This window comes from Salmo salar, chromosome 09 (genome assembly GCF_965601325.2).
Source record: "Salmo salar chromosome 09, fSalSal1, whole genome shotgun sequence".
Classification (NCBI taxonomy): domain Eukaryota; kingdom Metazoa; phylum Chordata; class Actinopteri; order Salmoniformes; family Salmonidae; genus Salmo; species Salmo salar.
The window spans coordinates 138,456,454-138,473,284 of record NC_138299.1 but is presented as its reverse complement, the minus strand read 5'-3'; the positions used below and the strand labels follow the sequence as shown (position 1 = coordinate 138,473,284).

General features: G+C 45.5%; 1 protein-coding gene across 2 annotated transcripts in view; it reads left to right on the top strand.

Annotated features, from left to right (window-relative positions):
• LOC106613001 (mediator of RNA polymerase II transcription subunit 13-like) overlaps positions 1-11,968 on the top strand; it is a 31,812-nt gene extending 19,844 nt beyond the window's left edge. For both annotated transcript variants that reach the window (XM_014214797.3, XM_082956354.1), the window contains exons 15-30: positions 2,773-2,972; positions 3,071-3,963; positions 4,123-4,290; positions 5,145-5,368; positions 5,476-5,671; positions 5,873-6,251; positions 6,519-6,735; positions 6,889-7,080; positions 7,358-7,581; positions 7,684-7,826; positions 9,553-9,711; positions 9,854-10,039; positions 10,210-10,355; positions 10,457-10,621; positions 10,833-10,933; positions 11,067-11,968. In XM_014214797.3, the coding sequence (XP_014070272.1) occupies positions 2,773-2,972; positions 3,071-3,963; positions 4,123-4,290; positions 5,145-5,368; positions 5,476-5,671; positions 5,873-6,251; positions 6,519-6,735; positions 6,889-7,080; positions 7,358-7,581; positions 7,684-7,826; positions 9,553-9,711; positions 9,854-10,039; positions 10,210-10,355; positions 10,457-10,621; positions 10,833-10,933; positions 11,067-11,199 (3,726 nt within the window). In that variant the 3' untranslated portion in view covers positions 11,200-11,968. The remainder of the gene's footprint in view (positions 1-2,772; positions 2,973-3,070; positions 3,964-4,122; positions 4,291-5,144; positions 5,369-5,475; positions 5,672-5,872; positions 6,252-6,518; positions 6,736-6,888; positions 7,081-7,357; positions 7,582-7,683; positions 7,827-9,552; positions 9,712-9,853; positions 10,040-10,209; positions 10,356-10,456; positions 10,622-10,832; positions 10,934-11,066) is intronic.
• Positions 11,969-16,831: the final 4,863 nt, after the last annotated feature.

Sequence of the window (16,831 nt, the reverse complement as noted above, 5' to 3'; positions counted from 1 at the left end):
CTACCCGCCAAGTTCTGGCATCAACAAAACTCTGAATTAGTATTATAAATATTCTCTCTGCTGATCTTCGTCAGAATGCACTCCGAGGACTCCTACTTCCACAAGAAATGTTAGTTTTGTTTGAAATACTCCATATTTATGTCCAAATACCTCAGTTTTGTTTGTGCGTTCAGATCACTATCCAAAGGCATAACGCGCGAGCGCAGTACCAGAGACAAAGTTAAATGGTTCCATTACCGTTCGTAGAAACATGTCAAACGTTGTTTACAATCAATCCTTAGGGTATTTTTAACATAAAACGTCAATAATATTCCAACCGGACAATAGCGTATTCATTCCAGGAGAAAAATAAGGAACGGTGCGCTCGCGGGATCGCGCATACCCAAGCCCTTTGTCCATAGGCAGTCCACTCATTGACTGAGCTACTATTCTCTGCCCAGTAACAGGAAAAGGATGAAAAAAAAATTCTAAAGGCTGTTGACAGCCAATGGAAGCCTTAGGATGTGCAACGTGACCCCACAGACACTGTAGTTTCGATAGGGATTCAAAAGAATAACTACAATTCTCAGATTTCCCACTTCCTGGTTGGATTTTTCTCAGGTTTTTGCCTGCCATATGAGTTCTGTTATACTCAGACATCATTCAAACAGTTTTAGAAACTTCAGTGTTTTCTATCCAAATCTACTAATAATATGCAAATATTTGACTCTGGGCCTGAGTATTAGGCAGTTTACTCTGGGCACGCTTTTCATCCGAAATCAAAAATACTGCCCCCTATACCCTGAAGTTAAGAAAATAACAAAAAAAGTAAGATAAAAATAACATAAATAAAGAGCAGCAGTAAATTAACAATAGCAGGGCTATATACAGTGGGTACCAGTACAAGGTCAATGTGCGGGGGCACCAGTGTCGAGGTAATATGTACATGTAGAGTTATTCAAGTGACCATGCATAGATAATAACAGAGTAGCTGCAGTGTAGAAGAGGAGGGGAGCAATGCAAATAGTCTTGGTGTCCATTTGATTAGATGTTCAGGAGTCTTATGGCTTGGGGGTAGAAGCTGTTTAGAAGACCCTTGGTTCCAAGACTTGGCGCTCCGGTACTGCTTGCTGTGCGGTAGCAGAGAGAACAGTCTATGGCTAAGGTGGCTGGAGTCTTTGACAATTTTTAGGTCCTTCCTCTGACACCGCCTGATATAGAGGTCCTGGATGGCAGGAAGCTTGGCCCCAGTGGTGTACTGGGCCGTACGCACTACCCTCTGTAGTGCCTTGTGGTTGGAGGCTGAGCAGTTGCCATACCAGGCAGTGATGCAACCAGTCAGGATGCTCTCGATGGTGCAGCTGTAAAATCTTTTGAGGATCTGAGGGCCCATGCCACATTTTTTCAGTCTCCTGAGGGGGAATAGGTTTTGTCGTGCCCTCTTCACGACTGTCTTGGTGTGCTTGGACCATGTTAGTTTGTTGGTGATATGAGAACAAGTTGAGAACTTGAAGCTCTCAACCTGCTCCACTACAGCCCCGTCGATGAGAATGGGGGCATGCCCGGTCCTCCTTTTCCTGTCGTCCACAATCATCTCCTTTTGTCTTGATCACATTGAGGGAGAGGTTGTTGTCCTGGCACCACACGGTCAGGTCTCTGACCTCCCTATAGGCTGTCTCATCATTGTCGGTGATCAGGCCTACCACTGTTGTCATCGGCAAACTTAATGATGGTGTTGGAGTTGTGCCTGGCCATGCAGTCATGAGTGAACAGGGAGAACAGAAGGGAACTGAGCACGCACCCTTGAGGAGCCCCTGTGTTGAGGATCAGCGTGGCGGATATGTTGATGCCTACCCTTACCCCCTGGGGGCGGCCCGTCAGGAAGTCCAGGATCCAGTTGCAGAGGGAGGTGTTTAGTCCCAGGGTCCTTAGCTTATTGATGAGCTTTGAGGGCACTATGGTGTTGAACGCTGAGTTGTAGTCAATGAATAGCATTCTCACATAGGTGTTCCTTTTGTCCAGGTGGGAAAGGGCAGTGTGGAGTGCAGTAGAGACTGCATCATCTGTATCATTTTAGGGCGGGGTGCAAATTGGAGTGGGTCTAATGTTTCTGGGATAATGGTGTTGATGTGAGCCATGACCAGCCTTTCAAGGCACTTCATGGCTTCTAAGCAAAGAGCAATTTCTCAAGCAAGAACTTTGTTAGGATTGTCTGGGAGTGGTCAGAGTGTGGGCCCTAATTGGATGAGTATAATGGGAGGGATATGTAACCTGAAAAATAGCCTTTATTGGCAGAGGTTTGAAATGCTCTTTGTTATTGGTCTATTAAGTTGATGTCGCCAGGCATGCCAAAACTTAATCCCACCAAAACGGCCAGAATTTCCAGGTGGTCTTTTCAAACAGCTCTTACATTGTCATTTTCACAGTATTATTTTAACCTCGTGTGGAAATATTTCTTAAGCACAGTAAATTCTCATTTTTAACTGCACTGGGCCTTTAACTGGCCTTTGAACACTTCAGCCTAGTGTGGAAGTTCTACATTTTAGTCATTTAGCAGGTACTCTTATCCAGAATGACTTGCAGTTAAGGAAATCTTTCCCTTCGAGGTTATCCAAGCCGGTGCTTGTAGGAAAATACAAGTGCAGGTTGTTTTTGTTGGGGGGGGATAAGACTGACATGTCTTATTTAACACACTCTGTCTATTCATGCTGGTATCTGCTTCAATACTTTTTCTTAGCTTAGACTTGAAGTGTTAGTGGCTTATTTTCCTTCTCTTCCCCAATATACTTCCAGGACTTCTCGTTTGTTTATAAGTCAGAGGCGTGCAAGGCATTCACGGGCTGCTCCATGTTTGCTCCGCTGAAGACGCTGCCCAGTCAGTGTATGATGCCCATCAAGCTGCCAGAGGACTGTGTTTACACACCCAGCTGGAACATGGGCAAACTGGAGCTCATACCCCCCGTGCCAACCATGGGCCTCCTCACCAAAGACGGGTAACCAATCAGACTGGTCCACTTGAATTATGCAAGTCTCATGTACCCAAATGTGTGTCAGGGATTTTAATGTGTGTGCTGTTGTCTCCTTATTTCAGTAACATCCCCAGTGTGGAGCCAGACTACCAGAGCTACACACCACAGACCCACACTCCCTTCATGTCCAACAGTGCCCCACCCAGCAACAGCGGCACGGGCATCCTGCCCTCCCCGGCCACACCCCGCTTCTCCGCCCCCACCCCACGCACTCCCCGTACCCCGCGCACCCCAAGAGGGCCTGCCAGTGTCCAGGGATCGCTCAAATACGACAACTCTGACCTCTACTCGCCCGCCTCCACCCCTTCCACCTGCCGACCTCTCAGCTCAGTGGAGCCAGCCACTGTGCCCTCCATCCCTGAGGCCCACAGCCTCTACGTCACCCTCATCCTCTCCGAGTCCGTCATGAACCTCTTCAAGGACTGTAACTTTGACAGCTGCTGTGTGTGCGTGTGCAACATGAACATCCGTGGCGCTGATGTGGGCGTGTATCTTAACGACAACGGCGAGGCCCAGTACCCCTGCACCTGTGGTTTCAGCGCCGTGGTCAACCGTCGCTACGGCAGCTCGGCTGGCCTCTTCTTGGAGGATGAGCTGGACGTGGTGGGGCGTGGCTCGGACGCCGGCCGGGACTCTGAGAGGCGTTTCCAGGAGCTGCGCGCTGCCTCCCTTCACAGGACCGGCAACCCCACAGAGAGGCCCCCAGACGAGCTCATCCTGTTACTGCAGGACCAGTGCACCAACCCATTCTCCCGCATGGCTGGGGTGGAGTACCCCAAGGCGTTGTCCTCGGGCACCTCTCACTCTTCTCTACGGGTAGAGGAGAGGGACTGCTATAACGACTGCTACATGGCTCTGGAGCATGGCCGGCAGTTCATGGACAACATGTCAGGAGGCAAGGTGGACGAGGCGCTGGTTAAGAGCACGTGTCTACACAACTGGCCTAAACGCAAAGGTGAGTCTGCTCCTTCACTCATTGATAATGCACAAACCTGTTTCCCCTCCTACTCTTTACTTCTTTTCCTCTCTCTTCCTACTCCTCTTATGTGAAACCCAGTCTTCTTGGTTAGATGTATGATTCTGAGCCTTCCCACCCTCTTGTTTCCCCCTCCAGCTGCAGAAGTGAGCAGGCTGTTCTCTCAGGACGTGCTGCGGGTGCTGCTCTCCCTCCAGCCTGTACTCCAAGATGCCATCCAGAAGAAAAGAAGCGTACGGTCCTGGGGCGTTCAGGGACCTCTCACCTGGCAGCAGTTTCACAAGATGGCTGGCAGGGGATCCTACGGTAAACACAAGGACTTTAAAAATCAAGCAATAATAATCCATAAAGTTCCAGGGTTTTTTCTGGATCAAGAACAGGCTTAGGTGGTGGCCTGTCAGTGCGGCTGAATTGAATAGAATTCTTGCAATTCTATAAATGTCTCCATGGCGCTGAGAACTGAAAAAAAATATATATGCACATTTCGTGCTATTCTACTCCACGTTTTGCCGTGGAGCTGAGAGAATTTTGCAGTTTAATGCAAATTTCCTTCAATTTTACATTTTGTCGTGGAGCTGACACAACTTTTCCGTTAGAAATATTATTTCCTGCAGTCCATGAATTTTGACTTTGCTAATGCTGTGTTCTTTTGCTTAAACATATTGACACAATCCATACTACTAAATTTAGTTCACCCTGATTGTCTAGCTTTTACTTTGGTGATTGTAGTTCTCAAATATAATATTATAAAAAAATATATAGGTCCATTATCTTTTCTACATACTTTATATCTGGTTTAAGTTTACACAAAGCATTTTCCAGCCCTGGTATCACATGCGCTCTAAATATGTAATGATCATATATATTTATCAGGATTCTTTTGGTCAGAAACAAGTGTTTGTAATGTGACAACCTACATTTATTTATTTTCACTTTTTTGTTGTTGTAATTTAGCAGACGCTCTGATCCAGAGCGACTTACAGGAGCAAATAGGTCTAAGTACCTTGCTCAAGGGCACATCAATATATCTTTTTCCACCCAGTCGATTCCAAACAGCAAACTTTTCAGTTACTGGCCCAGCGCTCCTATCCGCTAGGTTACCTGCCGCCCTCAACTCCTTCTGCAATGAGTCTGACTGTCCCGCTTCTCTGAACCATTAGGCACTGACGAGTCTCCAGAGCCCCTGCCCATCCCTACCTTCCTGGTGGGCTATGAGTATGACTTTGTGGTGCTGTCGCCCTTCGGTCTGCCTTACTGGGAAAAGCTGCTGCTGGACCCCTTCGGCTCTCACAGGGACGTGGGATATGTAGTCATCTGTCCTGAGAATGAGGCTCTGCTCCGTGGGGCTAAGAGCTTCTTCAAGGACCTTATGGCCGCGTACGAGGTAAGCAGACACACACACTCTCACGCACATAGACAACCTCGATAGTCTAATAAAACATAAATGTTTAAGAAAATTGGTACATTTACCCATGTTTTTCCTCTTTGCAGGCCTGTCGACTGGGTCAGCACAGACCAATCTGTAAGACTCACGCAGATGGAATATTGCGGGTTGGTACAGCAGAGGGCAGGAACCGGGCAGAGCAGCCTCTCAGTGATTGGTTCCTCAAGATGGCCAGCAGCAACGGGAACAGCGACGCCTTCAGCAAACTCAAACTGTACGCCCAAGTGTGCCGGCATGACCTGGGTACGTCTTCATTAGATTACCATCTTCTATTTCAGGAGATTGTACTGAATAAGAGATGGGATCTCTTTTGGGTTTATAATTTTTGATGTGGCTTGTACAAGAAGCAAATATTCAGATGTAATTTATTGGTTATTTTCTGAGTTGAGTTTAATATCTGACATTGGCTATCTTTTTCTTTTACTTATTTGTTACACTCCTCAGCTCCATACCTGGCTGGACAGTCTCTGGACAGCTCTCTGTTGAACCAGCGTGGCCCCACTGTGGCCTCCCCCCAGTCCTCCTCCTCCCAGTCCCCCAGCTCCACCACCCCCTCCTCAGGTCCCCAGAGCGCCACCAGCAGCAGCACTGCCCAGCCTGCCAACACCAACAGCACCCCACCCTCCTCCACAGGCCCCCAGGCAATGGGAGGGATAGGGGGGGTAGGAATGCCATCGGCCAAGCCCAGCTCCTACACACCATACGGGACATCAGGCCTGCAGGGCAGCGTCTCCCAGAATGGGCCCCAGTCGGGTGCTCAGACTGCAGGGGAGAATGGCCCCACTGCCAACCAGCCCCAGGCCAGCACCGAGCCCGTAGAGACGTATGTAACCCCACCATCTTGTATCCTCTGGTTTAGTCACACTGAGTTTAAATGATTTTCTGTAGCACCACTTGTAGCCCTAAGTTTGTAATTGACTTGCACTTGGAATAGGCTGAATTACGACTGCAAAACCTTACCCATCTCTCCCATTTTTATGCACCAGACTTGCCTGGAAAATAACATTTGGCCTGCTAAATGTCTTTAATACTTAAAGCTAGTTGAGGATTGGCTGTTGGACCTTTGATGCCACTGCTGCTCTCTCTACAGCACATTAGAGAGAGACAAGGTGGGTGTCCCAACAGACGGAGAGTCCCACGCTGTGACGTTCCCCCCGTCCATTGTGGTTTACATCGTGGACCCCTTCAGCTACGAGGACGGGGAGAGGGACACCCACTCCAGTGTGTGGACGCTGGGTCTGCTGCGCTGCTATGTGGAGATGCTCCAGTTCCTGCCGCCTCACATCAGAAACTCGGTGTCTGTGCAGGTAATGGAGGATTTGACACATGTAGCCAGACTGCAGACCATTCACATTTATGTTCAGCAGATTGGCTCTACAGACAAGTTATCTCAAACCCCTATGGGGGTTGGTTTGTTTAAAAAGGCTGTTTCTAACAATATTCTGTGATGTGTTGGTCAGATCATTCCCTGTCAGTACCTGTTGCAGCCTGTGCGCATTGAGGAGCGCCATCTGTACGGTCAGCACCTCAAGTCCCTGGCCTTCTCGGTGTTCACCCAGTGCAGACGGCCCCTCCCCGGCAACACCAACATCAAGGCTCTGACGGGCTTCGGCCCAGGCCTGGCCATCGACATGGCACTGAGGAGCACAGAGGTAAACAACACACCACACATGGGAAACTGCACAAAACCTCACAAATATTATTCTTGTATTGATTTAGACTGCTGATCGGTTTTAGAAACTCACAATGTGAATGGTCTGTTTTAATATAACATCCTGGTCTTTGGCTAGTCCTTGCATATACCTTGATGATCCAAGAGACCACTGCTCTGTAGAATAAAGACAATGGCTTACTAAATACAGCTTGCTAAGTGAAACATAAGGAACCATTGGTCTGACCCATGACCTTTTGACTTTTACACCTGTGCAGAGGCCAGAATGTCTGCGTCTGTACACACCACCGTTCATCCTGGCGCCCATCAAGGACAAGCAGACAGAGCTGGGGGAGACGTTCGGCGAGGCCTCTCAGAAGTACAATGTGCTGTTTGTGGGCTACTGCCTGTCGCATGACCAGCGCTGGCTCCTAGCCTCCTGTACTGACCAATCAGGAGAGCTTCTGGAGACATGCATCATCAGCATCGACGTGCCTAACAGGTCAGTGACACACACAACTTGCCAAATGGTAGACACTTGACATGCAAACAAATTCAATTCAGGAATCTTTCTCTTTTGTGACTGTTTGTGTCCTCTGTCCAGGGCTCGGAGGAAAAAGGGGTCAGCCAGACGACTGGGCCTGCAGAAGCTGTGGGAGTGGTGTCTAGGTTTGGTGCAGGTGACATCACTGCCCTGGAGGGTGGTGATTGGCCGCCTGGGCAGAATGGGCCACGGAGAGTTACGAGGTATGCCACACTTGTCCAAACTCCACCAGACGGGGGACATATACACTGAACAAAAAATATAAGCACAAAATGTAAAGTGTTGGTCCCATGTTTCATGAGCTGAAATAAAATATCTCTGAAATTTTTCACATGCACAAAAAGCTTATTTCTCTCCATTTTTTTACACAAATTTGTTTGTCCCTGTTAGTGAGCATTTCTCCTTTGCCATGATAATCCATCCACCTGACAGGTGTGGCATATCAAGAACTGATTTAAACGGCATAATAATTACACAGGTGCACTTTTTTAAACTTTTTTTTCACCTTTATTGAACCAGGTAGGCCAGTTGAGAACAAGTTCTCATTTACAACTGCGACCTGGCCAAGATAAAGCAAAGCAGTACGACACAAACAACAGAGTTACACATGGGATAAGCAAACGTACAGTCAATAACACAATAGAAAAGTCTACAGTGTGTGCAAATGTGGTAAGATTTGGCTAGTCCTTGCATATACCTTGATGATCCAAGAGACCCCTGCTGGGGACAATAAAAGGCCACTCTAAAATGCTCAGTTTTGTCACACAACACAATGCCACAGATGTCTCAAGTTGAGGGAGTCTGCAATTGGCATGCTGACTGTAGGAATGTCCTCGAGTTGTTGCCAGAGAATTGAATGTTAATTTTTCTACCATAAGCTGCCTCGTTGTTTTCGAGAATTGGCAGTACATCCAGCCAGCCTCAGAACTGCAGACCACATGTAACCACGCCAGCCAAGGACCTCTACATCCTGCTTTTTCACCTGCGGCATCATCTGAGACCAGCCATCCAGACAGCTGATAAAACTGGGTCTGCACAACCAAAGAATTTCTGCACAAACTCAGAAAACATTTCAGGGAAGCTCATCTGATTGCTCTTCGTCCTCACCCGGGTCTTGACCGGACTACGTTGTAACCAACTTTAGTGGGCAAATGCTCACCTTCGATGACCACTAGTCCGCTTGAGAAGTGTGCTCTTCACAGATGAATCTCAGTTTCAACCGTACCGGGTAGATGGCAGACAGCGTGTATTGTGTCGTGTGGGCGAGTGGTTTGCTGATGTCAACTTTGTGAACAGAGTGCCCCATGGTGGGGTTATGGTATGGGCAGGCATAAGCTATGGACAACGAACACAATTGCATTTTATCGATTTTTATAATTTCAATGCACAGATAAACAGTGACAAGATCTTGAGGCCCATTGTCGTGTCATTCATCTGCCACCATCACCTCATTGTTCAGCTTGATAACGCACGGCCCCATGTTCGCAAGTATCTGTACACAATTCCTAGAAGCAGAAAATGTCCCAGTTCTTCCATGGCCTGCATAATCACCAGACATGTCACCCTTTGAGCATGTTTGGTATGCTCTGGATTCGACGTGTACAACATGTTCCTGTTCCCGCCAATATCCAGAAACTTCGCATAGTGGTTTTCTGATCCACGCCCCTACCTTTTTTTTTTTTTAAGGTATCTGTGACCAACAGATTCATATCTGTATTGCTAGTCATGTGCAATCAATAGATTAGGGCCCAATGAATTTATTTCAATTGACTGATTACCTCATATGAACTGTAACTCAGTAAAATCTTTGAAATTGTCACGTGTTGCATTTATATTTTTGTTCAATAATTATATATATATATTTATTTATTTATATTTTTGTTCAATATATATATTGTTGTGCCCTGACTGTCTCCCTCTGTGTTCCAGACTGGAGTATTCTGCTGAGCAGGAGGAACCTGCAGTCTCTCAGCAAGCGCCTCAAGGAAACCTGCAGGATGTGTGGCATCTCTGCCGCAGACACTCCCAGCATCCTCAGCGCCTGCCTGGTCGCCATGGAGCCTCAGGGCTCCTTTGTCATCATGCCAGGTAAAAACCACCAAAAGTTGAACCTTGAGTGATGGCAGCACAATGCGGCCTTGCTTCCCCCGTCTGAGTCCACTGAGTTTCCTGAAATGTTTTTGTGATGTCTGTATCGTGTTAACCCTTGTTAACCCTCTCTGCTGTGTAGACTCTGTGTCGACTGGCTCAGTGTTCGGCCGCAGCACCACTCTGAACATGCAGACGTCCCAGCTGAGCACTCCTCAGGACACGTCCTGCACCCACATCCTGGTGTTCCCTACCTCGGCCATGGTGCAGGTGAACAACGGCACCACCGAACAGAACCTAGACATCGCCTTCAACCCCATAAACCCTGGTCAGTAACACACACACACACACTGTAGATGTTGATGCATTTCTAGGCTCTGGCTGTAGTCTGGCTCTACACAGGGCGACGTTAACCGAAACAGGGAGACAGAGCAGCTCTCTGTCTAAGCTACTGGGATATAGTCTTGAATGACTCTTTGTGTTTATTGCGCTCCATAGATGGTTCAGATGGGATGGGCATCTTTGACCTGTTTGATAACGACATGGTGGACCCTGACCTCATCAACATCCTGCCTAACTCCCCCACCACTTCCCCCGTTCACTCCCCGGGTGGACACTATCACCAGGGGGGAGACGGCAGCAAGGTAAGCCCCTCTGCCCCTCCACCTACCAGCAGGAGTATTCTTACCTGACTACTGGTAAATGAAGGTTGAATAAGGATGGTTGGTGTCCCTGTGTGTTCCAGGGCCAAAGCACAGACCGTATGGAGTCCCATGAGGAGGCCCTGAACATCCTGCAGCAGCCTATGGCTCTGGGCTACTTCATCTCCACAGCCAAGGCTGGCCCCCTGCCTGACTGGTTCTGGTCAGCCTGCCCCCAGGCACAGAACCAGTGCCCACTGTTCCTCAAGGTACCTATCTACCGCTCCTCTGACAGTTAACCTGCTCGCAAAGGCTTTTGTTCTTCTCTGGTCCTAAAACTCAGCAGCACATTTATGCTTTACTTAAATGTGTACTTGATCAGGAGTCCTGTCATTCGAATGTTTCCCTTTTCTAATGTAACTGGTGTGATGTTCAGGTGTTCTTCTAGCTGACCTCTTGTTGTCTGTCGTCCCTCCCCAGGCCTCCCTGCACCTCCACGTGTCCTCGGTCCAATCAGACGAGCTCCTCCACAGCAAACACTCCCACCCTCTGGACTCTAACCACACCTCAGATGTGCTCAGGTACACTGCTCAAATGGAATGGAAGCCATATGAAATAACAAATGGACAATACATTGATTTGATAGGCAGAAAAAAGGGGTGAATTGAATGTATATTTAGATATACCTTGTGATGTGCTCTCTGCCCCTGACAGGTTTGTGCTGGAGCAGTACAACGCCCTCTCCTGGCTGACGTGTGACCCTGCCACTCAGGACCGGCGCTCCTGTCTGCCTGTTCACTTTGTGGTGCTCAACCAGATGTACAACTTTATCATGAACATGCTCTGAACAAGAATATCAAGGGGGATCTATGGACCTCATCATGAAACAAATGGTAGGGGATTCCCTGGAGTGGATGGACCCTCAACACTTCAGGTTGGGGGCATGGCCATAAGGAATCTCCCCCCAGCCAGCTTCTCCACGGCAGCACTGGAGGTGTCCTAGCCTATCAATCAAATGCCAAGTGTCCATTTTGGATGATAAGGGACTTTTCATAAAGGAGAATAGTCTTTTTAATAATCTTAGATTTCAATCTTCTGATAAAATTTTATCTTAATGAAATGCCTGCACACACACACATATATATAATATTATTTATTGTAAGTTTTTAAATGTGTAATTTGTATTTCTTTATCTTTTATATATAAAAAAAAATCTAAAGGTTGTGTATTGCTATTTCACTTTTAAAAGGAATTGGTTTAAAATGTAAAGTAATTTTCTCAATTACAAAACCAAAACCCGCTGAAGTGAATTTGCTGTAGGCTGTTTTTAGAGTATTATTTTTTCAAAGGGTATTGCCCTGATGTACAGATTTAAGTAGGCTGGGCATTTATATCCCCTCCTTTTGAGTGGACATGATTTACAGCTCAGCCAAAGTGGCGGAGTCTGTTGCACAGTAATTCAATGCATTCAGATAAATGGGATATGAGGTACAGGTTGTCAGATTATATATTTTATATGACAGATTTAGAGAATTGTGTGTATATGTGTGTACATATATATGTGTGCCGCTACAGATGGTGCAGCTTCTGTTTTAGGAATAAAGTGCGTCTACCTATCCAATTGTTTTGTCTCTTATGGAAACATTGCAGTGTTGAGGAATGGAGCGATTTCTTCCGGCACAAAGTTCTAACCTTTGCTTGTTAAAATCTAACTCAAAATGCGAAAGTTAACTCTGTCCTTGTTAGCCACACCCTCACTGCTGGGTGAGGGTTGGATTGGAACATTAATGAGATGTTGTTTTAGGGGTTGACAAGCCCATGGCTGGGGTCCAGATGGGTCCTTAATGGACCACAGGTTTAGGGTTACCCCCATTTAACCCCTACCCCAGCTAAATGGATTTGGCAGGTCTGTAAGAGTGGAATTGGCTAACTGAGGAGAACAGCTCATCTCAAAGCCTCATCCAATAACCCCCTTATGTTCAGTCTAATGGGATCCCATTGGAAGGGTAGTTAGTGGGCATTAGGGACAGTGTGCCAGAGCTGTCATTTTGAGGGCAATTATACTTCAACACAACTATTCCAGTCACACTGAAATCATCTGGGGACCAAGCAATGCACAGTATGGACAAATTAAGTGTGTATTTATTGGAGTTTGGGCCAATATGGGTACACGCAAGGCTGAGGGGATGTGAGATCAGAGAGCTGATCTGTGACAGTGTGAGCATGTTCTCCAGGAATCTCTAATATAATTCTGTGTTCATAACATCTAGTTAATCGCTTTTCATAGAATCTCAAAGCGCTTTGAGCAAACAAACGAGCAATCATGACAGGTCAGCCAATAGAGGCCAAGTCTTTAAAAGCTGTATCCTCTGAAGATGGAGGGGGTCAGTTCATAGCTTGAGCGGAGAGAGCTGGTCAGAGGATGGTGATGGAGTCTGCTGATGGTCTTGTAGAGGGCAAGTCTGGGAACCAGCCTGATTCTTATAACCACTGGACTTCTCTTCCACTCTGTGTAATATCACTTGGGTGATGCCTCAGCAGCTCTGGGTGCCAGAAAGCTCACCACACAGTTCAGAATAGTAGCCAGTCATCCTCATTATGAACCCTGTCTCAGCATCAGTATTCCTCACGCTTTCGGCGACTTTTCAAATAGTGTTCTCAAATACCAGCATACGACTGGGAAAAGTCCACTTGAACACCCCCTCCAACCGCTAATTACTAGTGGGAAACTTGTCTACCATCTGAGCTCCGACTTCTCCCACATGCTGAACGCTGACGTCACATACAGTACTAAGGAAATGACCTCGATAACAGCATTTTCTGCAGTTAAAGGCAACAAAACATTTAGAAAAATCAATTTAACATGTTTTTAACTAATGTTGTTTACAAGCATGATAACCATTAACTGAAAGTACAGCTAACAGCTTGTTTGCCATCAGCCAATTGGTGTTCTCAATGAGTTGAAGGCATGTGAATGCACACTCATTGCTCCCAGTTTACAAGTAGTACTATTTTCCTAGTTTCCCACTAATGAACACAACATAAGTCCTCCAGGAGCAGAGAGATACCATAATGTAGAAGTGCAACTGTGTTTGCAGTCCCTAGCTTTGAGGACCTGATGTGTATGGTTGGGTTTTATAAATTACTTGAGCTTCTTGAAATGGAAAAGCCCTGGAGTCTCTTTTCCTTCTCACTGCTGCTCCATCACAGTGAGATGATTTTAATAGTGGTTTATCCCTCTGACTTATGTCACTATATAACAGCTGAATGAGAAACTCTGGCTACACTACAACCTATCATTCCACCTGTTGTTCACACTCCGGTTGCTCGTTAAGTGCACTAAATCAAATCAGGAGCTTAGGAGTCCTAATGAGATTACCATTAGTCACTAGTGATAGTTAATGGTATTTTCCTCTGTTGGTAAGTAACAGTGATGACTGGAGCCAGAGGACATGGACTCGAGGGCAGTAGGTCTGAAGACAGTTTATCTTTGTTTTCTAGAAGCCTACAATTAAATTGTACAATGAGCTCTAATAGGTAGACAAAGATATACAAATATGAAATCACCTATTTGTCATTCAGTAGAGAAGCAGCTGTCCACTATGTTGGTCAGCCTAATAAAGCAGCTTAAAAAAAGGATGTAAACACACAGTAAGGTGACTGTGTTCAGACCAATGAAAAGAGAGGTTCAGCCCATTCATGTCACTTCTCTGTACTGTACATGCTCCGAATCTAATGTTTGTGTACAGCACAGAGCAACCAATGCCAAGAAGAGCTGCTAAAACCTTAAGCTTGTTTAATGCAATTTAGATAAAGGTTACTCACTTAAGTAGTGGAAGATTAGACAGTGCTTAATGAATTCTCTGTATTCTAAATGGAAAGTTAAGCTTGGCCATTTAATTGACCTGTATGGCAGGTCATAGTATATGCAATGTAGTATGTCCTCTTCCAATAATTTCCTAATGTTTTAAACCCCTATAGCCAGTATTCATACATAGCAGTCATAATGTATCATGTGTAATGGGTATTAAGTTGGGTATTCCTAGGGCAGCACAGGTTTCTGGTCTAACACATAGTAGTTGTGGTTATTTGGGTTATAAAATGGGTTAAATGTTCTGTGTCACATCCCCCTTTAGAGAATCGACATCCCCATGTATCCCCAATGACCATTTCTTGGGCTGTATGAGTGACTGAGTGTGCATGATAGAGTAGGTGAGGAGGAGAGTGCTAGAAAGTGAGAGAGGGAGGGTGAGTGAGACACAGCGAGGTAGAGGAAATATTTGCATAAGCTGAGTGTTACCTGGCACTACAGACTCCACAGACAGACACAGCAGGTTGTCTCAGAGCCAAAGGAGTCTTTCATGCTGGAGAGAGTGGATATTGAAGGGTGTTTTCCTTGGAGTAAGCCACTTGCCTGCCTTTTTGATTTGCTGCTAAGGTTGGCTGTCATGCATTGGCAGATGGAGCAATAGATAGGTATGTATATGTGTGTTTGTCTGCCTGTTTCAAAGGCATGATCTTTAAAAGTTTCAAAATGTAAAAAGTGTTTGTCCAGATTTACTCATTGTTAATGATTTGTAACATAGGTACGAATAAACATGATCTGGTATCCATGATCTGGTATCCATAATATGGTATGAGCTTCTGTACAATGTATTTATTATTAGCTGATTTTATCGGTTGTTGTGTCTTTGACACTATTTTGAATGGAGAAGATGTTTGGAGACTGCTTCAGTCAGAGAGCTGAGAACCATGTTGGAATCTGTCAGCAAGTACAGACAACTGTATGAGTGTGTTTGAGTTATCAGCTCAACCAGTTCTTTACTATGACATGCTCCCAGAGAGGGCTGCCAAGTTAGCAATGGACTGTTTCCTGCTAATTGAGATTATGGAAATACTTACAGTAGCCTACATTGTAAATTAAGGGTGTATCTAAGTATTCTTTCTTCAGAGTAAGAGCGTGTGTTCCATATTCTTGGCCATTTTCCCATACATCTCCTTCGTTGGCGTCTCTATTTTGTGTGCAGACAAGGATGAAATTTAGAGAACAGGAGTGGTTAACTTCCAGCTAATCTTGTTTTTATTTGTATTTATTATGGATCCCCATTAGCTGCTACCTAAGCAGCAGCTACTCTTCCTGGGGTCCAGCAGAATTAAGGCAGTTGATACAATTTTAAAAACATTACAATACATTTACAGATTTCACATTTACAGATGTGTGTGTGTGTGTGTGTGTGCGTGTGCGTGCGTGCGTGTGCGCATGTGTGTCTGTGCCTGTGCCAATGTTTGTGTTACTTTACAGTCCCCGCTGTTCCATAAGGTGTTTTTTTAGCTGTTTTTTAAATCAAATTTTACTGCTTGTGTCAGTTACTTGATGTGGAATAGAGTTCCATGTAGTCATGGCTCTATGTAGTACTGTGTGCCTCCCATAGTCTGTTCTGGACTTGGGGACTGTGTACCAGTAGTTTAGAGAGATAGCTCGGTACATTCAACATGTCAATACCTCTCATAAATAAAAGTAGTTATGAAGTCAATCTCTCCTCCACTTTCAGCTAGGAGAGATTGACATGCATAGTATTAATATTAGCTCTCTGTGTACATCCAAGGGCCAGCCGTGCTGCCCTGTTCTGAGCCAATTGCAATTTTTGTGACGACTGAACAGTAGTCAAGGTGCGACAAAACTAGGGCCTGTAGGACCTGCCTTGTTGATAGTGTTGTTAAGAAGGCAGAGCACCCCTTTATTATAGACAGACATCTCCTCATCTTAGCTACTACTGCATCAATATGTTTTGACCATGACAGTTTACAATCTAGGGTTACTCCAAGCAGTTTAATCATCTCAACTTGCTCAGTTTCCACATTATTTATTACAAGATTTAGTTGAGGTTTAGGGTTTAGTGAGTGTTTTGTCCCAAATACAATGCTTTAGTTTTAGAAATATTTAGGGCTAACGTATTCCTTGCCACCCACTCTGAAACTAACTGCAGCTATTTGTTGAGTGTTGCAGTCATTTCAGTCACTGTAGTAGCTGATGTGTATAGTGTTGAGTCATCCGCATACATAGACACTCTGGCTTTACTCAAAGTCAGTGGCATGTCATTAGTAAAAATTGAAAAAAGCAAGGGGCCTAAACAGCTACCCTGGGGAATTCCTGATTCTAACTGGATTATATTTGAGAGGCTTCCATTAAAGAACACCCTCTGTGTTCTGTTAGACAAGTAACTCTTTATCCACATTATAGCAGGGGGTGTAAAGCCATAACACAAGTTTTTCCAGCAGCAGACTATGATCGATAATGTCAAAAGCTGCACTGAAGTCTAACAAGACAGCCCCCACAATCATTTTATCATCAATTTCTCTCAGATAATCATCAGTCATTTGTGTAAGTGCTGTGCTTGTTGAGTGTCCTTCCCTATAAGCATGCAGAAATTCTGTTGTCAATTTGTTTACTGTGAAATAGCATTGCATCTGGTTAAACA